This window comes from Pararge aegeria, chromosome 22, assembly GCF_905163445.1.
Source record: "Pararge aegeria chromosome 22, ilParAegt1.1, whole genome shotgun sequence".
Lineage (NCBI taxonomy): Eukaryota > Metazoa > Arthropoda > Insecta > Lepidoptera > Nymphalidae > Pararge > Pararge aegeria.
In genome coordinates, this window is record NC_053201.1 from 2,068,103 (window position 1) to 2,089,267 (window position 21,165).

General features: G+C 36.4%; 1 protein-coding gene across 2 annotated transcripts in view; it reads left to right on the forward strand.

Annotated features, from left to right (window-relative positions):
* The window catches only part of LOC120633822, a 95,217-nt gene that overhangs the window by 72,231 nt on the left and 1,821 nt on the right, over nt 1–21,165 (forward strand). The window contains exons 2-7 of one of the 2 annotated variants that reach the window (XM_039904181.1): nt 8,080–8,202; nt 13,053–13,192; nt 18,650–18,977; nt 19,251–19,611; nt 20,219–20,393; nt 20,862–21,087. In XM_039904181.1, the coding sequence (XP_039760115.1) occupies nt 8,080–8,202; nt 13,053–13,192; nt 18,650–18,977; nt 19,251–19,611; nt 20,219–20,393; nt 20,862–21,087 (1,353 nt within the window). Of the gene's footprint in view, nt 1–8,079; nt 8,203–13,052; nt 13,193–18,649; nt 19,612–20,218; nt 20,394–20,861; nt 21,088–21,165 lie in introns of both variants that reach the window. The other variant, XM_039904180.1, reaches the window with a different exon arrangement.

Here is a 21,165-nt window from a genome sequence, read left to right on the forward strand (position 1 = left end):
ATATGCATTTGAAATTTTATGACAATTGATAATTCCTCCAAGTGTTACCTACACTTGGAGGAATTACTAATTGTAAAAAACTAATAAAACAATTTAAAAAAAAATTATAAGATTATAATCATCATCATATCGACCCATTACAAGGCACGGGTCTCCTCCTACAATGAGAAGGGGTTAAGGCCGTAGTCCACCACGCTGGTCCAATGCGGATTGGTGAACTCCACATACCTTTGAGAACATTATGTAGAACTCTCAGGCATGCAGGTTTCCTCACGATGTTTGCCTTCACCGTCGGAGCAAGTGATATTTTTAATTACTTAGAACGCGCATAACTTAGTAAAGTTGGGGGTGCAGGCTGGGATTCGAACTCGGCCCACCGAAATTAAAATCGAGCTCCTATCCACTGCGCTATCATAGCTTTAAGATTAAAATACGTTCCAGATATTTTATTGAATTGCATTTTACAAGACTGGGGTTTTAGTGAACCAAAACAGAAGTGAAACAAAGTAAAAATGTGTTGGTAATAGATATGGGAGGGGCACATAGCTTGGAGAGCCGATGGGCGTTGGGGTCCTAAGGTGCTGGAATGGCAACCTCGCACCGGTAAACGCAGCGTTGGTACACCCTCGACGAGGGCTAATATCAAGCGAGTCGCTGGAAGCTGCTGGACCCTATAGCTTTGTAACTCCATACAAAATACCTATGCGGCTGAGTATATATATGCTTTTACAACATGCTATCGAAAGTAATATTAGATTTACTTAAGTTTAAAGAATGTATAAAAACACATTTAATACATTGAGGTTATTATACTATTGATAAATTTCTTAATGACAAGGTTGCCTGGAAAGAAGCCGCTCCGCTTTCATCTCACACAAGATAGAACAAAGATTGTTAAATTGTAAAACGATGTTGGAAAAGAGCAACTGCTGAGTTTCTTGCCGGCTTCTTCTCGGTAGAATCTGGCTTCCGAACCGGTGGTAGAGTCAATACAAACAGACATACTTGACGTTTCAAAAGTGCTTATATTAGGCCTACTTGAAATAAAAGAATTTTGAATTTGAATTGAATTATTTGGACGACCGTTGGTTGACATGATGGTGATATGTCTTTGCAGGCTTATAATAACATCATCAGGCATTCGAGATTGCAGGTGAACTAGGTCCCAGATCATTGTCGGACTTGTCACGCGGTGCGTAATCATGTGCAATATGTTAGAGGAGATGTAGCGATGGCAAATAAAAACGTTTATTTGCGGAATTCAATTTATTAAGACACGGGCACAAAGTTTGGAGAAAGGATGGACGCTAAAGTCCCAAGGTGCTGGAATGGCAGCCTCGCATTGGAAAGCGCAGCGTTGGTCGACCCCCAACGAGGAGGGCCGACGACATTACGCGCTTCGTAGGTAGCCGCTGGATCCAAGCGGCACAGAACCGTAGAATTTGGAACTCCCTACAAAAGATCTATGTCCAGCAGTGGACGTCTAGCGGTTAAAATGTTGATGATAAATTTATTTAGAAAGGAAGAAAGAAAGCAAAAACTTTTATTTGGGTAATCAAACATTATAATTAAAAACATAAAAAAAAAAAAAAAAACTTATAGTCTACACAACAATTATAGGTACGGTGTAATCCCGAAATGGTCTTCACTCAGCTTGTTTGCTGTGTCTGCGTTCGTGGTATTTCTTCATGAATTTTACTGTCATTTTGTGCGGTAGTGTCATTAGGAGATTGAAATAAAATGGATTTAGAGCTACAGTCCGTAAAATTTAAATTATACTATACAGATTGTTCTGGTTTTCTCGGATTATATCATATTAATTTAGGTAATTATTATTGTGAATGAATATAAATGAACTATACACACATACACATCGAATTCAAGGTGTAGTTTAGGTAAATTTTCTCCGAAAATTATTATTAAAGAGATACATAAATACACAAGTTGAAGGCTGATGTCATTTAAAAACAAAGAATTATTTTAACAATACATAAGCTATATTATACGTTTTTATATGGAATTTGTTGTCTGATGCAATTAAATATATAAATAAGAAATTTGGTTCTTTATTTCCAGAATAATACGATCCACTTTTTATGCCATTTAAGAAAATGTCTTGTTAAAAATAGTAGGTGCGATGCCAAATTCATACGGAAAGCCTTTCGTTCTTGTTACAATGTAAACAATATCGTGACGTCCCATAAGGTTTATAATTCTCTAAAGAATATTAGTAAATACCCCTGTGTTTTACCGATTGTTTAAATCTTAGGTTTGATTGCTACTGTATAGTAGCCATACTCCTAAATGGTTAGCCCGTTACCGACTGCTATTGCATCATCGCTTACTAGGTGAGATTTCAATCAAGGGCTAACTTGTATAGTGATATTTAACTCAAATTTTGGATCCTCAACATCCGTAGCCTATTAACGTCTCAGTGCTCAGCACAGGCCAGTCTCATAGAAGAGATGGATTTAGAGAATAGACCCACTGAGCTGGGTTGATGGGCTAATAAACAACCAGATAAAACTTTACGACTTCATTAGTACGTACAGATATTCTGTAAGCAACAAATCTACCAAAAGTGTAATAAAAAAAAATGTTTGCTATTTTTTGTTGACGGTACTAACCCAGTAAGCTAGCGGCCTTTCTCCACGCATCCGGCTGCGACCGGTGGCAGACTGAGTCACATTTCGTTACTTGACCGATCCGGACCGGAGGCCGTTGACCGGGGAAAGTGAAGATTGGTATTATGAAGATGTATGGGCGTGATATGAATACGCTTAGTTAAATTCCAAGAGAAGGTCAAGCCACCAAAATTTCGAAAACCGTCACTTATGAACACACTGGCCGTGCTTCCTTTTTTTTATTAAAAATGTTATTTTAGCAAGAAAGTTGGTATTGGACAAAGAAGGTTTTTTTGATATTAAATATTTATGTAGATATTGGATAGAAGCAGGCGTTACTTTGAAGAATTCCATGGTCATCGTCATCACTTCAACCGATTGAAGTCCACAGCTGGACTTTTGTAGGGAGTTCCAAAATCCACGGTTCTGGGCCGCTTGTTTCCAATGTATTCCAATGATATATTAATTAATTAATTTTAATGATATATTAATTAATTAATTTTAATGATATATTAATTAATTAATTTAAATGTTATATTAATTAATTAATTTAAATGATAGATTAATTTATTAATTTTAATGATATATTAATTAATTAATTTAAATGATATATAAATTAATTAATTTAAATGATATATTAATTAATTAATTTTAATGATATATGAATTAATTAATTTTCGTAATATATGGCGGGATTAGACCGACTGTTGCGGTGGTGAAGCATGTAATACGGAGCTGCACACAGAATTTGCAGAAATTGAAATATGTTTTTACGACAGTTGTAGCTACTACTACAACTGTCTACCTAGAGCTTTTTCATGCTTATTTCTGCCGCTTAGCAGAGTAGTTGCAATGCTGTGTTCAGGTGTGAAGGGCGTGGATGTCGGTGTAGTTACAAGCACATGAGGCTTTCTTCTCTTCTTTCTTTTCTCTTCTCTTCTAACTTTCAGGTTGAAGGACACAGGATGCAGAATGTGTTCCTTTCATGCTCTGCGAAGTGTTGCTCTGTTTATAGGAGATAGTTCTCCACTTACCATCAAGTGGGCTGTCTGCTTAGTCCATCAATCATAAAGTATTAAAAAAAAACGTGTGTGTACTCATGTACACGCGTAAGAAGTTATACTTCTCTGGCGTCGAAAGATAAAAATCTTTTCAAAAATTTTATCTTTCACCGTATTCTACGTTGGTAGAAAAAACGATACTAACAATAGAAAAAACGATACTAACAATAGAAAATAGGTATTTAATTCATTGAAAGTTTTATTATAACGCATTATCTAGTTATCTCATTATCGGACAACTAAGTTTCACTCAACATTAAAATTCGAGATTTTTGTACAATTGAATCAATAAAATCACCGGAATGAGTCTTCGGAGTTTGACAATTGAAAGTGTAACCTATCAAACCTTTTTTTGAAAAACTAAAATTTTGACTATATACATATATACTTCACGGTGTCGGTTTTTTGTGACTGTAAAAAACCGACACCGTGAAGCGCGCATCGTAAATATTGATTCTCATAATTTTTCCCTAACGCGCCAAAAGAAGTAAAACTTCAAAAAAGTTTAATCTGGTCGAGAACATCCAAACAATGTTTTTCGTATACACGATAAAATATGAGTTTCTGTAAATAACAAATGTAGGAAATATAGTTCGACGGGTACATACCACGATGATATTATGGGAGTTGTAGATATTTCGACCCAGTTGATTTTATTGTGGTCACGACAAATATCGACAAATCCCATAATACATACACATACATAATATACATAATGTATGTATTATGTATATTATGTATGGGTAATAGACATAGGTATTTTGTAGGCAGCTCCAAATACCACGGTCTAGTGACGCTCGGGGCCCGGACCCTGGATGGCCCAGCCCATTTTCAATTTCCTCATCTATTTTAATTGCGGAAATAGCTCTAGTTTATTTAGGGATCTCCCAATTCCTAATTTGATGACGTATATATACTCCCAACATAGTTCACTCCATTACCCGTTGAGTGCCTCTGAGCCTTCATAAGAGCACATGGGAGCTCAAAACAGTGTAGAGTATAAAGACTGAAGAAATTATAAATTACGCCACACAGATTCTCTTGCTTTTCGCGGAGTATAGCAAATTAAGTTTCATTTTCGTAATATATCATGGACTTCCTGCATTAAGTTATGCTTTAAAGATTATAGTTTATAGATTTATATGTACCTAGTATAGTGAACGCTCACAACATGTTTTAGTTTTAAGTTTAATGTTTTCTCTACTGTAATTGTTTTGAAAAATAAAGATGTTAAACCACAATTTCGCAAAGTTATGTCTGCTTCTATCCAATATTTAACTAATTTTGTTAAATCTTTCTTTATTGGAAACGTTTACAATTTATAGACCTGGTCTAGTATAAATAGTACTACTTATAAATCATTCATTCGATATAAAATAATCAACGATCAGTACTTGCGGAACAAAGCAAGGTTATAATTGTAGGAGCTTGTATTGTCAAAGCCCTCAATAAGTTGAGTGCCAAGAATTAATAAGGACTGTACTTTTTACCTACTTATATAAAATAGTTACGTGACGTAATTTCGTCATTTTCGGTTCAATAATACTTCACAACTGCCTTGTTAGTCTAAGCATATTCAACCACGTACTACGAGATCCAGGGTCTGATCCACGGGTCGGTTTTAAGGTAAATGAATGAATGAATGAATGAATACACTTTTATTGTGCACCAAAGAAAAAAGTAGTTACAGAGACATAAATACATAGGAAGAGAGTACAATTTGGTGTACTCTCCTGCTATGTATTTATGTCACTGTAACTACTTTTTTTATGTTACACAAAATTCAATTTCACAAAATTTTCATAAAATTGTAATAGGATTTGAACATTAGAAGTAAGAATAGCACAGTAGTATATTCAGTGCGATATACTATTACGGTTACATAAAGTTCAGAATTCGTTTAAGAAAATTGCATAAAATTCTACAATAAACTGCCCATAGACATCTTGGAGATGTCTCTTAAAAAGTTCATAGTTTGTATTAAACATAAGCTTAAAGAAAAATCCTATCTTTATATATATATTTCTTGTGTGCGTGTGTATGTCACTGAACTCCTCCTAGACGGCTGGACCGATTTAAATGAATTTTTCGGTATGCGTTTGGGTGGCACCCTGGATGGTTTAGATTCACAAATAAGCCCGACAGATGGCGCTGGGGTCCGCTAGTTATAGTATAAAAGACTACGTAATCGATAAAAAAGCTTGGGTGTGAATTATTGCTCTAACCAGGTTGCTCTTCTAGTAATTTGAAATGACAATGTGAGATGGTGATAACAAAAAAAAACCCGGCTAAGTTTGTTGTGGACTTCTTCTTAGACCAGTACGCGTTTGGAACACTCGTAGCTTTAGTTTGAAGTTTACGAATATAGTTATCTCCGTCATCTTGGCCAACTTGAGTGAAGATATTGTTTACTTTGACTTTGATTCTCTTAGTCTAGTACTCGGAATTGGAAAATAAGCGGTGTCATACTTGGTGTCTCGAAGGTTAGGTCTGTCATAATTGGTGTCTCGAAGGTTAGGTCTCGGTTATTATAACTAAATAGCAGTGCTAAGAGCAGCGTAGTTAAGTGATGCTGCTCAAATGCTAACGCTGACATTGCTTATTATAAATATAAAATACACATAGCATATACAATTATATAAATTTAATTTGTAGATGAATAATTTCTACAAAAAATAAACAACTGATTCTGTATGTGAGTTGTATCCTAATAATGCTGCGGTTGGTTATACAATTTTTTCTCTCTATCTTTTCTTAAAAAATTGGCATTCGAAAGAAGAAGACCAAACGTTGCATTACTATACAACCGCTTTCTTACCGCACAACGTGTAGGTATTATAGGGATATAGTATCTAAATACTATTGACCTCACGATTTACCTCTGCACCCGACGATAGATGCAATCTTGCGGAGCTGCAGTTAAATACTTTCATTTATTTAACTAAATATGGTAAAGTTCATTCAGCATAACTTAAACTGTATCGCAAGCATTTACCTATTAAGGATTTCAATTAACAAAGATCAAATAAATCATATTAACACATTACCGCCCTACTACAGGGCGCGGCTCTCCTCCCACAATGAGAAGGGGTTAATGCCGTAGTCCACCACGCTGGTCCAGTGCCAATTGGTTATAGCTATCTATGGGTAAAGGCTACTTAAATAGTTTAGATAAAATAAATATAATTAGGCAATTTAAATATCAAAAAAACACGGTAATTTTTTCCTAACCGTTGAAGCGAGTCATATTCAATTACTTAAAACGCACATAACTTAGAAAAGTTAGCTATGCTTGCTAAGGTTCTAACTCAGCTCTCCCCCGAAGTGAAGCCAAAGTCCTAACCACTAGCCTATCAGCGGTTTCTAAAGTTTTCTTTAGAAACCGCTACCAAACTTTTAAAATTGTTTTTTAATCCCGCTTGAAACATAAACCGATAAAGGCAATATACAACGCTGCAAACGCTGTCACAAGTGACGTCACAGCTAAAGATAGTCATAATAAAACCAAGATCTTGGCTAGATATACTGTAGTTACTTTCATAACTTTATACGGTTATAACCAAATAAAACAATGTAGTAGGCGTGGTATGAGCGAAGGTGCAGGGCGAAGAGAAATCTAGGTCGCCTCTAATAGATCCTGGAATGTTTTGTAATCGAAGGTTGCCGTGTGTTCAACGGATTAATTATATAATTTTTACCACGATTGCCAGAGAGTCGCAGGTTCGAATCCGGTTGATTCCGTAATATTATATTTGACGGTCGAGTGGCGCAGTGGGCAGCGACCCTGCTTTCTGAGTCCAAGGTCGTGGGTTCGATTCCCACAACTGGAAAATGTTTGTGTGATGAACATGAATGTTTTTCAGTGGCTGGGTGTTTATCTATCTTAATATATATAAATCTCCTGTCACGATGCTTGTCCGCGATGGACTCCTAAACTACTTAACCGATTTTGAATTAAATGGGCACACCGTGAGCAGTCTGGTCCAACTTAAGAGATAGGATAGCTTAGATCTTTAATTATAGTCGCAATTTTATTTTATTGCAAATTATTTGTCTATAATTAATTGACAGTCACATGTTATATATATATATATATATATATACTACTATAATCATTTAAGGCTTAGCGATACTGAATACTTTAAAAACAAAATCAAACGCAGACGAAGTCGCGGGCAACAGCTAGTATATTATAAGTATTTATGTGTATTATATTCTTAAAAAAATATTCATCAGCTATCTTAGTACCCATTACACAAGCTACGCTTACTTTGGAGCTAGATGGCGATGTGTGTATTGTCGTAGTATATTTATTATTTTTTATTATTATTATATGGATATGATGATTACATAATAAAAGCCAGTTGCTAATTATAATTTTTTTCTCTTTCCAGAAATAGTGCAGCCCCTGTGTGTTCTTGAATCGGATTTCGGTTTTAAAATAAACTGCGCCTTCAAAAAGTCTGGACTATTCAGGGTACGGAATCTCGGGGGTGTGAAAGCGCACGCCAGTATAGGTGAGAATATTTTTTTTAAATTATCCCTTCCTAACATTATCCTTTCCTGACATTTTCCCTTTCTCCTCTACCCGCGGGTTTCGTAGGTACGTGGCGATTGAGGGAATACGACGGAGAATGGGCGGAAGCGTCCTGTGTGCCACGACTACCATCTATTGCGATCAGCAACCCGTCTGCCCAGCGTGGTGATTATGGGCTTTATTTATTTATTGCACACGAAAAAAATACAGAAGAAGAATAAAAAACAAGTTTAGTCCTTTAGTCCTATATATGGGCTATCGATGTCGATGATGATAAATTTTTTGTTCAGCTTGGCAATCCACAGAACGTTCAGGATTGCTCCTAAACCATCTCCTATTGAAGAGGTATGTGTAATGCGTGTAACTAGCAGTTGCACGCGACTTTGTTCGCGTGGAATTTTTGAAGCGTATGCTTAAGTTATTCTCTGACCCCTGAACTACTATGTAAACAAAAGTCCATTTCTTACTTTATGAAAAACAAAACAAATTCAAACTGTACAGTTTCACAAAAATTGTCTAAGGTCTATAACAGATCATAATCTATGTGTATAATCTATCTTAAGTGTTCTGGCGTTTCGCATTTAATATCGTTAAGTGATGTATAGGTATTATAGTGAGTCAAATTGACAAACCGACAGGATCCGAAAGGCTGTGGTGTGGAGGCTATTATTATTATTATTTTATTTATAATCTCGTTACCTTGTCGACGGCCGACTGGCGCAGTGGGCAGCGACCCTGCTTTCTGAGTCCTAGGCCGTGGGTTCGATTCCCACAACTGGAAAATGTTTGTGTGATGAACATGATTGTTTTTCAGTGACTGGGTATTTATCTGTATATTATAAGTATTTATATGTATTATATTCATAAAATATTCAACAGCTATCTTAGTACCCATAACACAAGCTACGTTTACTTTGGGGCTAGATGGTGATGTGTGTATTGTCGTAGTATATTTATTATTATACTTGTACCTATTTTGAAGTAATAAAAAGACTTGGGACTAAAAAAAAAAAAAGAAATTCTGTTAGTTAGGCCATGTATTACGCCAAACCTCCAGTGTCCACGATAAGCATTTCAATAGCAACCTGAAAGAGCGGCAGTCCCAAGTCAAATGGAAGTGGGCCGGAAATCAAAATGGATCATATTCGGCGTAGAAAACGTCCGGTGTTCTACAAGAACAAGATATGGTAAAAGAAAAAACAACTGGTGTTAAAGGACGTAAAGAAGAAGGCCGGGTTTATAATTTTTATATTTTAAATTTTGTATATGGGTCCCCGACCTGTAATAAAATTGTTTTTTTTTTGTTTTGAAATCAACCAAGTGATATTTTGTGTTTAGCCGTTATAAACCTTCGATTTCGTTACAGTAGAGTCGACTGATCGTTAAATTGGATATGCGTGTCTGACTCAACTTAGAATGGCTCCCGTTCTAACGCACTAGATTGCTTCTTTTTACTTAACTTATGATTGTGATCTCTAGACAAAAGATTCCCAGCACTCTCAATTATTATTTGCACAATGTTATTACGGCGGGGGACTCTATCTGCCTCGCTGATCGATAGGTTCAAGATTCCCCGGCTCTATTCCCAAGTTGATCTAACGATTATAAAGTACAGAATTTTTTTATAAAGAAGTTCTCTGTACAGGCCTGGAGTTGGGAAATTAGCCTAGCCCATCCCCATGCCTTGAGCCATGCGATTCTCGGCTTGGAGTAGCGTGGTGGGTTTAAGCTCTAATTCCCTATGTTTTTTGAGAAATGAGATAGCTGAATGAATGGGGCACTCTTATTTGGGATGGTCCTGCGTGGGCATATCACTTCTGCCCAACTATAGGACATTTTAGACTGAGGATTACTCAACCTCAGGCCTTCTCTTTCATAGAAGAGAGTTAATTACATCTTGGATATTCCACGCTATACAAATGCTAGAATAATGATCTTTTAAGCTTTTAATGATTATTAAAAACACTGAAGTGGTCATTATAATAATAATAATAATAATATCTTTATCTTATCAAAATAAACGTATATATTTCATGAGTGTGAAGCCCTGATGTAGTTTAAACTGTGTTACAGGAGACAGTGTCTTCCCTATATCTATGGTCTTATTGACAAACGTTTGACAATTTTACAGGGAACATTATGAGAATTATATAAATTTTTGAGGCGGGTGCTTAGGTACATTTGATTTGTTTGTGGGTGTGCGCGTGTTTGTATGAGTGTGTGTGGGTTTTTTTTTATTGCATTGCGAGTGCCATTTTCGAGGCTTCCTTGCTCTTGTCATTCAAAATATTTCGTGATTTTTGCTTCCCAAGTCATAACTATATCTGCATACTAAATCTTAAATTTATTGTCTGTTCGTGATCACTATAGATAAGACTGACGAAATGGCTAACCAAAAAGGGTATGATTAAATCGTGATTATATTCTGACCACACAAAACGAGGGTAGATCAAGGTGAATTGGATCACCGACTAATTTGATAAACTATCGTTATGCCACCACTCTCACAATGCATTTCTTGATTTTTTGCAACGTCAAATGTATAAAAATGTAATTAAATGATGCTTGCTGGCTTAAAACTGTTTTTTTTATCAAACTTTATATAGCGCAAGAATAGTGGCTTAGCAATGTGCGCTTTTGAGAGTGCTCAATGCTTCTTAACGGTATAATATCTTTGCTAGTTGGTAAGTAAGTATTAGAGATTACCTCTTACTAGAAAGACCTAAACCAATTATAAAACAATAATTATGTAGTGACATGACCTGGAAATCAGTCCCGATAGTTATTTTAAACAAACTCTAGTTGTAAATCAATCCCTTAATAACCACTTCGCCTCAGTCTACCAATTGTCATTCTTACAAAACATCACCTGTCTATTTCAATCGAGTAAATTATAAAAATTGAAATCATTAGGTAATTTCCTCTATTATTACCGAATACTAAAAATTATGAAAGGGCTTGTCTGAAGTAGATAATCTGGGTTCTGAACATTCAAAATAATAGATCATTTTCAATCGGTTTGAAAGTAACTTTATTAAGCTTGTGTGTACACTATTTAACATCATGTTTAAGAAGCTAGTATCTCTGTTACGAAATAAAAAGTAGGTTTTATAGCTCACTTCATCACTCAGTTAAAAGTTCCTAGTAGGCAACATATTTTTAAAGCTTTTATCATCCAAATACGCATAAACGTGTCTCCAAAAGTATTTTAATATGCCCCCGAAATAAGTACGTTGCGATTCGCCTCGGTCTACCCAAATTATTTATTTATGCCTTAAACAAATTCTTTCAACTCTTTTGCGTTTAGAAAGCTGAATGGCGCAGTGGGCAGCGATCCTTCTGATTTCAAAGCCGTGGGTTCGATTCCCACTACTGGAAAATGTATGTGTGGCAATTAATATTTTTCAGTGTCAGGGTGCTTATCTGTACATAATAAGTTTTTATGTATATTATATTCATAAAAATAATCATCAGCTATCTTAGTACCCATATCAGAAGCTATGCTTACTTTCGGGCTATTGTATTGTCGTAGTACATATATATTATTATTATTTATTTCAATATAATACATTAAAAAGCTTAAGTGTTACGGAGAAATTTCTTTCATTCCTAATAAAGGCTGTAAATTATAAAAGGGCATAGCGCAGTATCTTATGAACCCTTATTATAACTATACTCTCCTAACCAAAGGTCATTTTTGATTATCGATATTCCATATAGATAGAGTAAAATGGAATTTATGAACTTTATTTTAGGCTCAAATTCATCCATACTTATAGCGTATATTCCAAAATGAAAAACAGGATAACAGAATTTGCGACTCTAAAACCAGCAACACTAAGTCCATTTAGTTTTGACGTTACAGTGTTTCGATACTTGAAAGAGACTTCATGATTGCGAGCATGCAAATCTTATAAGCGTAATGGACTTGGATTGGCTTTTAACATTTAGCATTATGTATCGAGAGGTCGTGGCTTTCTCTTTTAACGTATCCATTTTCTATAGGTTTGAAGGTAACATTATGTTTAAAAATACATAAGTTTGTGTATTTCCGTTTCGCCATTTTGTTGAAGTATGATGTCTCGAAATATATCAATATAAAAAAAACGGCAGTACAAAAACGGTGACTGTAGCGATGATAGCCTAATATATAAAGGCTGTAAAAATTACAGCCTTTATATACTAGGCTATAAATCCATTAATACCAATAATAATTCCAGGGTAGGTATTCTGACTTTGTCTTACTTTCTGGAGGCCGAGTTCGAATACCTCTAACTTAAATAAATATATAAATAAATATACTACGACAATAAACACATCGCTATCTACTCCCAAAGTAAGCGTAGCTTGTGTTATGGGTACTAAGATAACTGATGAATAATTTTTAGGAATAATATACATAAATACTTATAATATATAGATAAACACCCAGACACTGAAAAACATTCATGTTCATCACACAAATATTGTCCAGTTGTGGGAATCGAACCCACGGCCTTAGACTCAGAAAGCAGGGTCGCTGCCCACTGCGCCAATCGGCCGTCTTTTCTAAGTTATATGCATTTCATGAAAAGGAGAGTTCTCAAAGGTGGAGTGTGTGGAGTCCAGCAATCCGTACTGGGCAAGCGTGGTGGTAGTCCACCACGCTTTACCTCTTTAACCCCTTCTCATTGTGGGAGGAGACCCGTGCCCTGTAGTTTGCCGGAAATGAGTTGATATGCTGATGATAATGAATACCAATTAAAGACGTTTAATGGTTTTTAAATACCTTGTCTAATTCTTGCTCTAATCTGTTAATCTGTTAGTTATTCTGCAATTAATATGTTGCAGGTTTTAGTCTCGGAGACGAGCTGGGTTTCGAGCAGTCTCTCACCAATCAGGACCCCAGCAGGCGGAGGTCTGTTAGCTTCAAGAATGGGGCTCCAAACATTTTAGTCGACACATCGGGCAGGCCTGCTGGGAAACAGGAAGTAAGTTTATTTTATCCTCTTACTAAATATTATATGGATGTTGAGGGATGGATGGACGTTGGGGTCCCAAGGTGCTGGAATGGCAGCCCCGAACTGGTAAGCGCAGCGTTGATCGACCAACGAGGTGGACAGACGACATTAAGCGCGTCGCAGGTAGCCGCTGGATCCAAGCGGCACAGAACCGTGGAATTTGGAACTCCCCACAAAAGACCTAAGTCCAGCAGTGACCTATGTCCAGCAGTGACCTATGTCCAGCAGTGACCTATGACCAGCAGTGGACATCTATCGGTTGATATGATGATGATGATGATGAAATATTATAAACTTTATTGCATATTTTTAGTAGTTATCATTTTGTATATTGTACCTTTATTTGACCTGAACCACAATAAAATCATCTTACTCATAAGGAACCGATCTCTTATAGAGATGAGCTATCCTTGGTACACTTCATGTATCATACGTTCACAAACACAATTTATGGCATATAAATAATGAATAAAATATCATATGTGAGCCAATTCCTCATAATGGTTGCCTGGAAGAAATCACTATAAGTGATAAGGCCGCCTTTGTTACACAAATTTAATTGTACCTTTGTTGTTTTTGTCTCTTTTATTTTTTTTTTCTTGTGTGCAATGAAGTATTTTTGCTTGATTGATTGAAATAAAATAAATAAATAAAGGAGTAAGGAATGTTAGTATCACTTACTTGTGGTAATCATCGTTAAAGCCGACCAACCCGTATTGGAGCAGCGTTGTGGGTCTATGCTCTAAAACCGTTGCTCCTATACGATACAAAACTTGTGCCTAGCCTAGTTGACGGATGATGAATGGACATTAAGCTTAATTTGATTATCCTCTAAATCCAGCAAATAGATAGAACAGGTAGATATTGAGGACCTGAGTTCGATTCCCGGTTCGGGCCAATGGATACTGGGTTTTTCTATCAAAAAGAAAAACCCACAACCCATCAGCCAGGAGTTCGAAAATTGGCATTGTTCCATCCCCTTGCAATTTGTTTTGTGTATTAGTGTGTGTGTGTGCGTGTGTGGGTGTATGTGTGTCTCCACCATTTATATTTTTATTTATTCAAATTAATATTCAATAAAATATGATACATAGTTAGTAAATTTACCTAAACGAACGAATCATATTTTCGGTAACTTGATAATTTGGATGACTCAGCATATTCTTCAGTTTATTTGTAACATTGTAATTATTTGAATGTGTAATTTTTATTTTATTATTCATGTTTTAAGTAAAAAATGGCCCTAAATACAAAAACTGTCGCTGTGCAAAAGCACTGTTTGTTCGAAGAATATGTACTGTAGGTCGACGACGGGGAGAAATGTTAATTGATTGAATTCGATAGGTACGGCGGTACCGTGTAACACTTCGCTTGATGTACAGTTGCCGTACTGTAAGAATTTTGGACATTGTATAAAGTTCAGTTGTAGGAAAACTGCGGGGCTTAGTAGATATATAATAGAGTTCACCTGTGTTTGCGCACACACTTATGCACTATGATATCTCGTGCGTAGTTGGAAAACCTGTCTTGAGATTAGCCAACGTGGCCGAAATCGGTCAGGGAAACTACATGAAGTACTTAAGTGTAGTTATTTCTGAATTTTCTCTTGTCTGGTCTGGTGGGAGCCTTTGGCCGTGGCTAGTTACAAGCCTACCGACTAAGACGTCTAAGCGACAGTGACAGCAGTGATTGCAAGATTTACGCCTGTCGCATTGCTGTCGCGAGATACTCAATCACCGTGCCGGTGCAATGTCTTGTAGAAACCGTCATATCTTCTGATAAAGGATATAACTAACGTGTTCACCTGCTAAAGTACGGTAACATGGAATAGTTTTTTATCACACATATATGATATGGATATTATTTGACACGTATGCGCCTGTGCTCTGAGAGTTGATAAAGCTGTGGGAGAAAATAAATTTTTATCCTTTCCCCGGGGATATAATTGTCTCCTGCTCATGCTAGCCGTGCTGGGGGTGTGACTACCACACTCCCTGACAGGTTAGCCCGCTACATTCTTAAACTGCATCATCACTTACCACCAGGTGAGATTGCAGTTAAGGGCTTAGGACCCATTGACACCTTGGAGATGTCTCTTAAAAAGTTCAAAGTTTGTATTAAACGTAAGCTTATAGAAAAGTCCTATTACAGTATAAAGGATAAAAAAAGCTTGGTTGTGAACGATTGCTCTAACCAGGTTGCTCTTCTAATAATTTTAAATGACAATGTGAGATGGTGATAACAAAAAAAGAAAACACCCGGCTAAGTTTGTTGTGGGCATTTGGAACCCTGGTAGTTTAGTTTTAAGTTTACGAATATGGTTATCGCCATCATCTCACTACCGTGTAATTCTCATGTAATGTACGCATCAAAAGTGCCACACCTATGGGCCTACTTGAATAAAGATTTTTAGACTTTGACTTTACAGGAATAAAATAAAACTTTGAGTAACCTGTAGTAGAATAAAAAAAAAATGCCATACAAAAACCCCGTGTTGCAAAGATCTCGTTTGCTATTCAAAATCGAAAGTTGTTTACGGCAGCATAATATTATGTGTATCTAGGTGAAAATGGAAAAAGTGACGCAATTAACCACGGTTATTCAACTTACTGCTTATTAACATGTAGTAAAATGTTAAAATATTAAGCAGTGAACTTACAATAGTAACATATAATTTTTTTACAAATAAATCGTAGAACTACTATCGTATTGAGCAAGACGAAGATTATGTCTAATGCTCATGTTCCGCTTCAACCAGTAATCGTTGAGAACACTGCACTCGAAATTGTTGACGAATACGTATACCTAGGACACACGATCCAGTTAGGTAGGTCCAATTTCGAGAAGGAGGTGAACCGCCGAATCCAACTCGGATGGGCAGCGTTCGGGAAACTTCGTGCCATCTTTTCGTCAAAAATCCCTCAGTGCCTGAAGACGAAAGTCTTCGAACAGTGCGTGTTGCCAGTGATGACCTATGGCTCTGAAACATGGTCGTTAACTATGGGCCTCATAAGAAGGCTTAGAGTCACACAGCGGGCGATGGAGAGAGCTATGCTCGGAGTATCTCTACGCGATCGAATCAGAAATGTGGAGATTCGTAGAAGAACCAAAGTTACCGACATAGCTCAACGAGTCGCGAAGCTTAAGTGGCAATGGGCCGGGCACATAGTTCGGAGAAAGGATGGACGTTGGGGTCCCAAGGTGCTTGAATGGCAGCCCCGTACTGGTAAGCGCAGCGTTGGTCGACCCCCAACGAGGTGGACAGACGACATTAAGCGCGTCGCAGGTAGCCGTTGGATCCAAGCGGCTCAGAATCGTGGAACTTGGAACTCCCTACAAAAGACCTATGTCCAGCAGTGGACGTCTATCGGTTGATGTGATGATGATGATGATGAATATCGTATTGTATAGATATAATGTACAAATTATTAGTATCCCTATCCCTACTAATATTATAAATGTTAATGTAAGTTTGTTTGTTACGCTTTCACACGATAACTACTGCACCGATCTTCATGAAACTTTGTATACATTCTTGGAGGTATTAGAAATAATATAGTATACTTTTCGTTTAAAAAGAAAATTGCGTAATGTAAAAAAAATCTCAATATGACTATCGGTGTCGACTATGTAGCAGTACGCTGCCTCCCAAAAATACGCGGGCGAAGCAATATTATACTACAATTATCTAGTATGTATATATAATATTGTGTAGAAGTTTATATTGCCACCTTTTTTGACTGACGTGGAACTCCTTTTAAAAGACTTATGTCCAGCAGTGGACGTCGATTGGTTGACATGATGCTGATGATGTTATATATATTAATATGCACCACCTACCACTCTTGAGCAGTTTTTTAAGCCATCGGTTGCCTGGAAGAGATCGCTATGTAGCGATAAGGACGCCTAATTGTAAACTTGTTTTTTTATGATTTTTCCTGTATTTTTATGTGGTGTACAGTAAAAGTGTATTCATTTATTCAACTACGAGGGCAAATAAGTACCTACATCTATACTTATATTAATACGCGAAAAAAAACTTTGTACCCCTTTTAACGGAAATTGCGCGGACGGAGGAATGTGAAATTTTCCGCACTATCTAATATATAAATCTATAGAGTTTTTTTACGGTTGTTCACTTAAAACTATTAAACTGTACGTCTGATTGAATTGAAATTTTGCATCCATGTAGAGGATACATTGACTTAATGGATAGGCTAAGTTTTTTATAAGTGTTAAATCTTCGAAGTGTATAGCGGGGGCGTTAATGATAAGAAAAATTCATAAAAAACTACATTTTGAATTTTAACTCTTTTAGACATGAAATTTGGACAGAATTTTCTTGGGCTATGTTACGAGCAAACAAGAATGTATTGAATGAAGTTTTAATCACAAAATCGGTTACGGGGAAAAAAATGAATTATTTTATACTAAAATTCCTAAATAAAATTTAATAAAAGTTTCAGGTTTGTTAAATTAAGGTCACTTATTATCAGATTTCGAAAAAAAGTGTGGAAGAGTCTATATAAGATTTGCAGTCAATGATTGCAACTATCTATAATTTCCAAATAATACTGGTTGCCTCTGGAAGTAGGAGGGACATCTTTAGTGCTAAAACACATATCTATATATATAAAAATGTTATGTTGGTTTGTGTACGCTTCAAAAACTCAAAAGTTCTGCAATGATCGGGCTGAAATTTTAGCATGATATATAATACGCATCAAGGATTGTTTTTATCTATTTTTCTCAACCATTCAATCACAATGTGCCACAGCGAAGCGTGGCAGGGTACAACTAGTTACTTTATATATGAGTGCAGAATATATATTTTTTTTTTAATTACATATCATTGGTACAGGTAAAGGTACAGGTACATTAAATCAATAAAAAAAAACATTTCATATACTACTACGTATTTGACACACACACGCATATATATATTTCATTATTAAATCAATATTTAAATTTTTTGGATTATTATTTGTTTGAATGAAAATAGGCTATTAATAGTTTTAGTGCCTCGATCCGAAAATAAAATAAATCCGTATTTGGCGTGCTTCTTTCAAAAAATGGATTTAACTGTTAATCTGAGATGAATTTTAAATTAGCATAACTTTCTTACTTAATTGTGTAAAAATACGTTACGTTAAATAGTTATAATAATATTCACATAGTAATAGAAACTTATTTATTTTATTGAGACAAGTTTTCATCAGGTTTTACGCCTAATAGAGGATTCGCGACTATTCGCGGTATATTTCTCATAGGACAAATATTTTTTCGCGATTCGCGGTCGCAGGCGGTCTCATATTTTGGTGAAAGAGAACGTTACGTAGTAACATGTTACATTTCGTTAAACACTTAATATTTCATGTATTTAACAATATTATCTGTTTCTCTGATCTACGTTTTGTGTAATTCCAGAAACGCGCAAAGCAGAATAGAATAATGATGAGGCCGATGGTGCCCCCGAGCCGACCGAACCAAGCTGCGATGGACAAACTCTCGACTCTTCACCGACGAGTTTCCTCTACGACGCAACCCGTCGCGCCCGGACCAACTATGGAATCTCCCACCTTCAAGTCACAACCCATCATAACCATGGCGAAACCTATGCCGATGGGTGTACCACCTTTCAAACCTTTGCCTCCAAAGGAAGACACACTGAAAGTTGTACCTCTAGCTTCTTCGAAGAGAACTTACTCCCCACTTCAAATTCCGCAGTCGCAAGGCCCAGCGATAGCCTACCAAAGTGAGAAATATTACTTAACACCCGACAATGTATCCAAAATGGTCTCGCACATGACGGCAGTACAATACCAGCCGGTCAGAGTTGCACCAACACAAATCACAAGAACTAAACCAACAAGAACAACTTTAAACCCATTTCTTCCCATGCCACCATCATCGCAAGCTATATCTATCATACCCGCACCAGTTCTTAAAGAATCTCTTCCATCACATACCTCGTTTTCTTATAACACTGTTTCTATTCCTAAAACCAGTCCTCTTTCTAACTTTATAGACCCCGTTCCTCATCAAGTTCACGATCTGGCGAACAACTATCCAGCTATCCAATACAATATTAAGAAAGTTGATGACTACAACACTATCAGCGGTTACAGCGATGATGTGACACTCAAGTTTAATAAAGAGGATATAAATGCTAAGATAGCTGAGATTGCTAAAGCTGGAAACATTTCAACGGAAGCGGTGGAAGCGGCTATAGCGTTGAGGCAGCAGCAGTTGTTGAGCAAATACGCGAACATACCGATGCCAACCACCACAACGTCAACGACAACGACAACCGAGCAGCCTGTTGAAGTTTACCAACTTGAGCCCGAGCCGGAGATCATAGTGGCGCCGATACCACAGAAACCAAAAAGGTAAAAATCATTAGAATTGTTACAATGCAATAGAATACTTGCTATAGACATTACTTGGCGATAAAAAACGTAAGGAATATCATAATATTCGAGTCACATCATCGTCATCATGTAAACCATTAGGCGTCCATACGTAGGGAGCTCGAAATTCTGCTGTTATGCGGCGTTTCCTTCCTTCAACTCATCGTCGGTCCATGTAATTCGATCTACCACCGCTTGTGTTTGCTGGTATGTGGTCCTTGAGGGTTAATTATAGTGTCGGGATTATCTTCAGTTTCAAAGAGGCTCCGATTCTTTGCTGCCATTCTTCTTTAGCAATTTTTTTTTATTCTAATAATAATGAATGCTTCTCCTACCTTTTCTGCCTTCAAAAATGATTAGTTTGCCTGCAATTCTCCTTGATTGTGATAAATAGTAATGTAGTCGGAACAGCGCTTACCTTGAAGGAGTGTATCTTCTATTTAAAAATATCCGCTGGTAAAGCGGGGACTTTGTAGTCACAATAGGTTTTGAAAATTTGCCATTAGTCAATGTGATTTAAACATTGATTTAATATGTTCTTTTAGATTTAAACCTAAAAATTCTTTGAATTATAAAATATTTCCAGAAACCCCACATCAGGCAAAGTTATGAACGCTCCTCGAGAGTACTACCCTGTGGGCTACGAAAAAAACTTTGATGACCATTTCCAGTCGAAGGTTGACCTGCCAGACACCAGTTTCCATTGCGGTGACCAGAAATACTTCCCTGGACTATATGGAGATGAGAATCTTGGGTGTATGGTAAGAAAAGAAAACAATTAAGCTTTATGTAGATATAAATATATATCTATAAATAGATATAGATAGGTACATAAAGCTAAATTGTTTTTTTTATTAATATCTGTAAAAATCTGTAAAAATTTCGCAAACAAATTTATTTTTTATATGGCGAGAGCTCAAAGCTTTCAGCTATATTAGTAATGTACTCGTAAGTATTTATTTGCAAATAAATGACTTTCAAAGTCACATTTGAAAATATGATATTTTAGGACTTAATAATTTGTTCACGATGTACTTATTGTTCATAATCTCAGAGACCTGCGATCATTAGGTACTTATAAACACTCACAATTACGAAGATGGCACAATTTTAGCCAAAATATTTTCAAAATATTGATATAGTAAGTTAAACTGTTTTAGAAACCGCAAAGTTTAAAAATGGTTAGTTTGACGGCAAAACGGCAATATTATAATTATAATAATTTCCAGGTATTTCACGTTTGCGCCCTCACAGATGACGGCCTGGTGATGAAGTCATTCCTTTGTCCGGAGTCCACACTCTTCGACCAGACCATCCTGAAATGTAACTGGTGGTTCTACGTTGACTGCAAGAATACTGTGAAACTCTACGACACCAACATTCCTGTGTCCAAGAGTTACCAGCTTATGAAGGCCCTAACTTTCTTTTCTTCTTACAAGAAAGAGATGGAGGAAGGTAACATTTCCTTGTTCTTATTTTGAACTAGTGACTGAAAGTTTTACTACTCGGTTTATAAATACACAAAATAGTTGG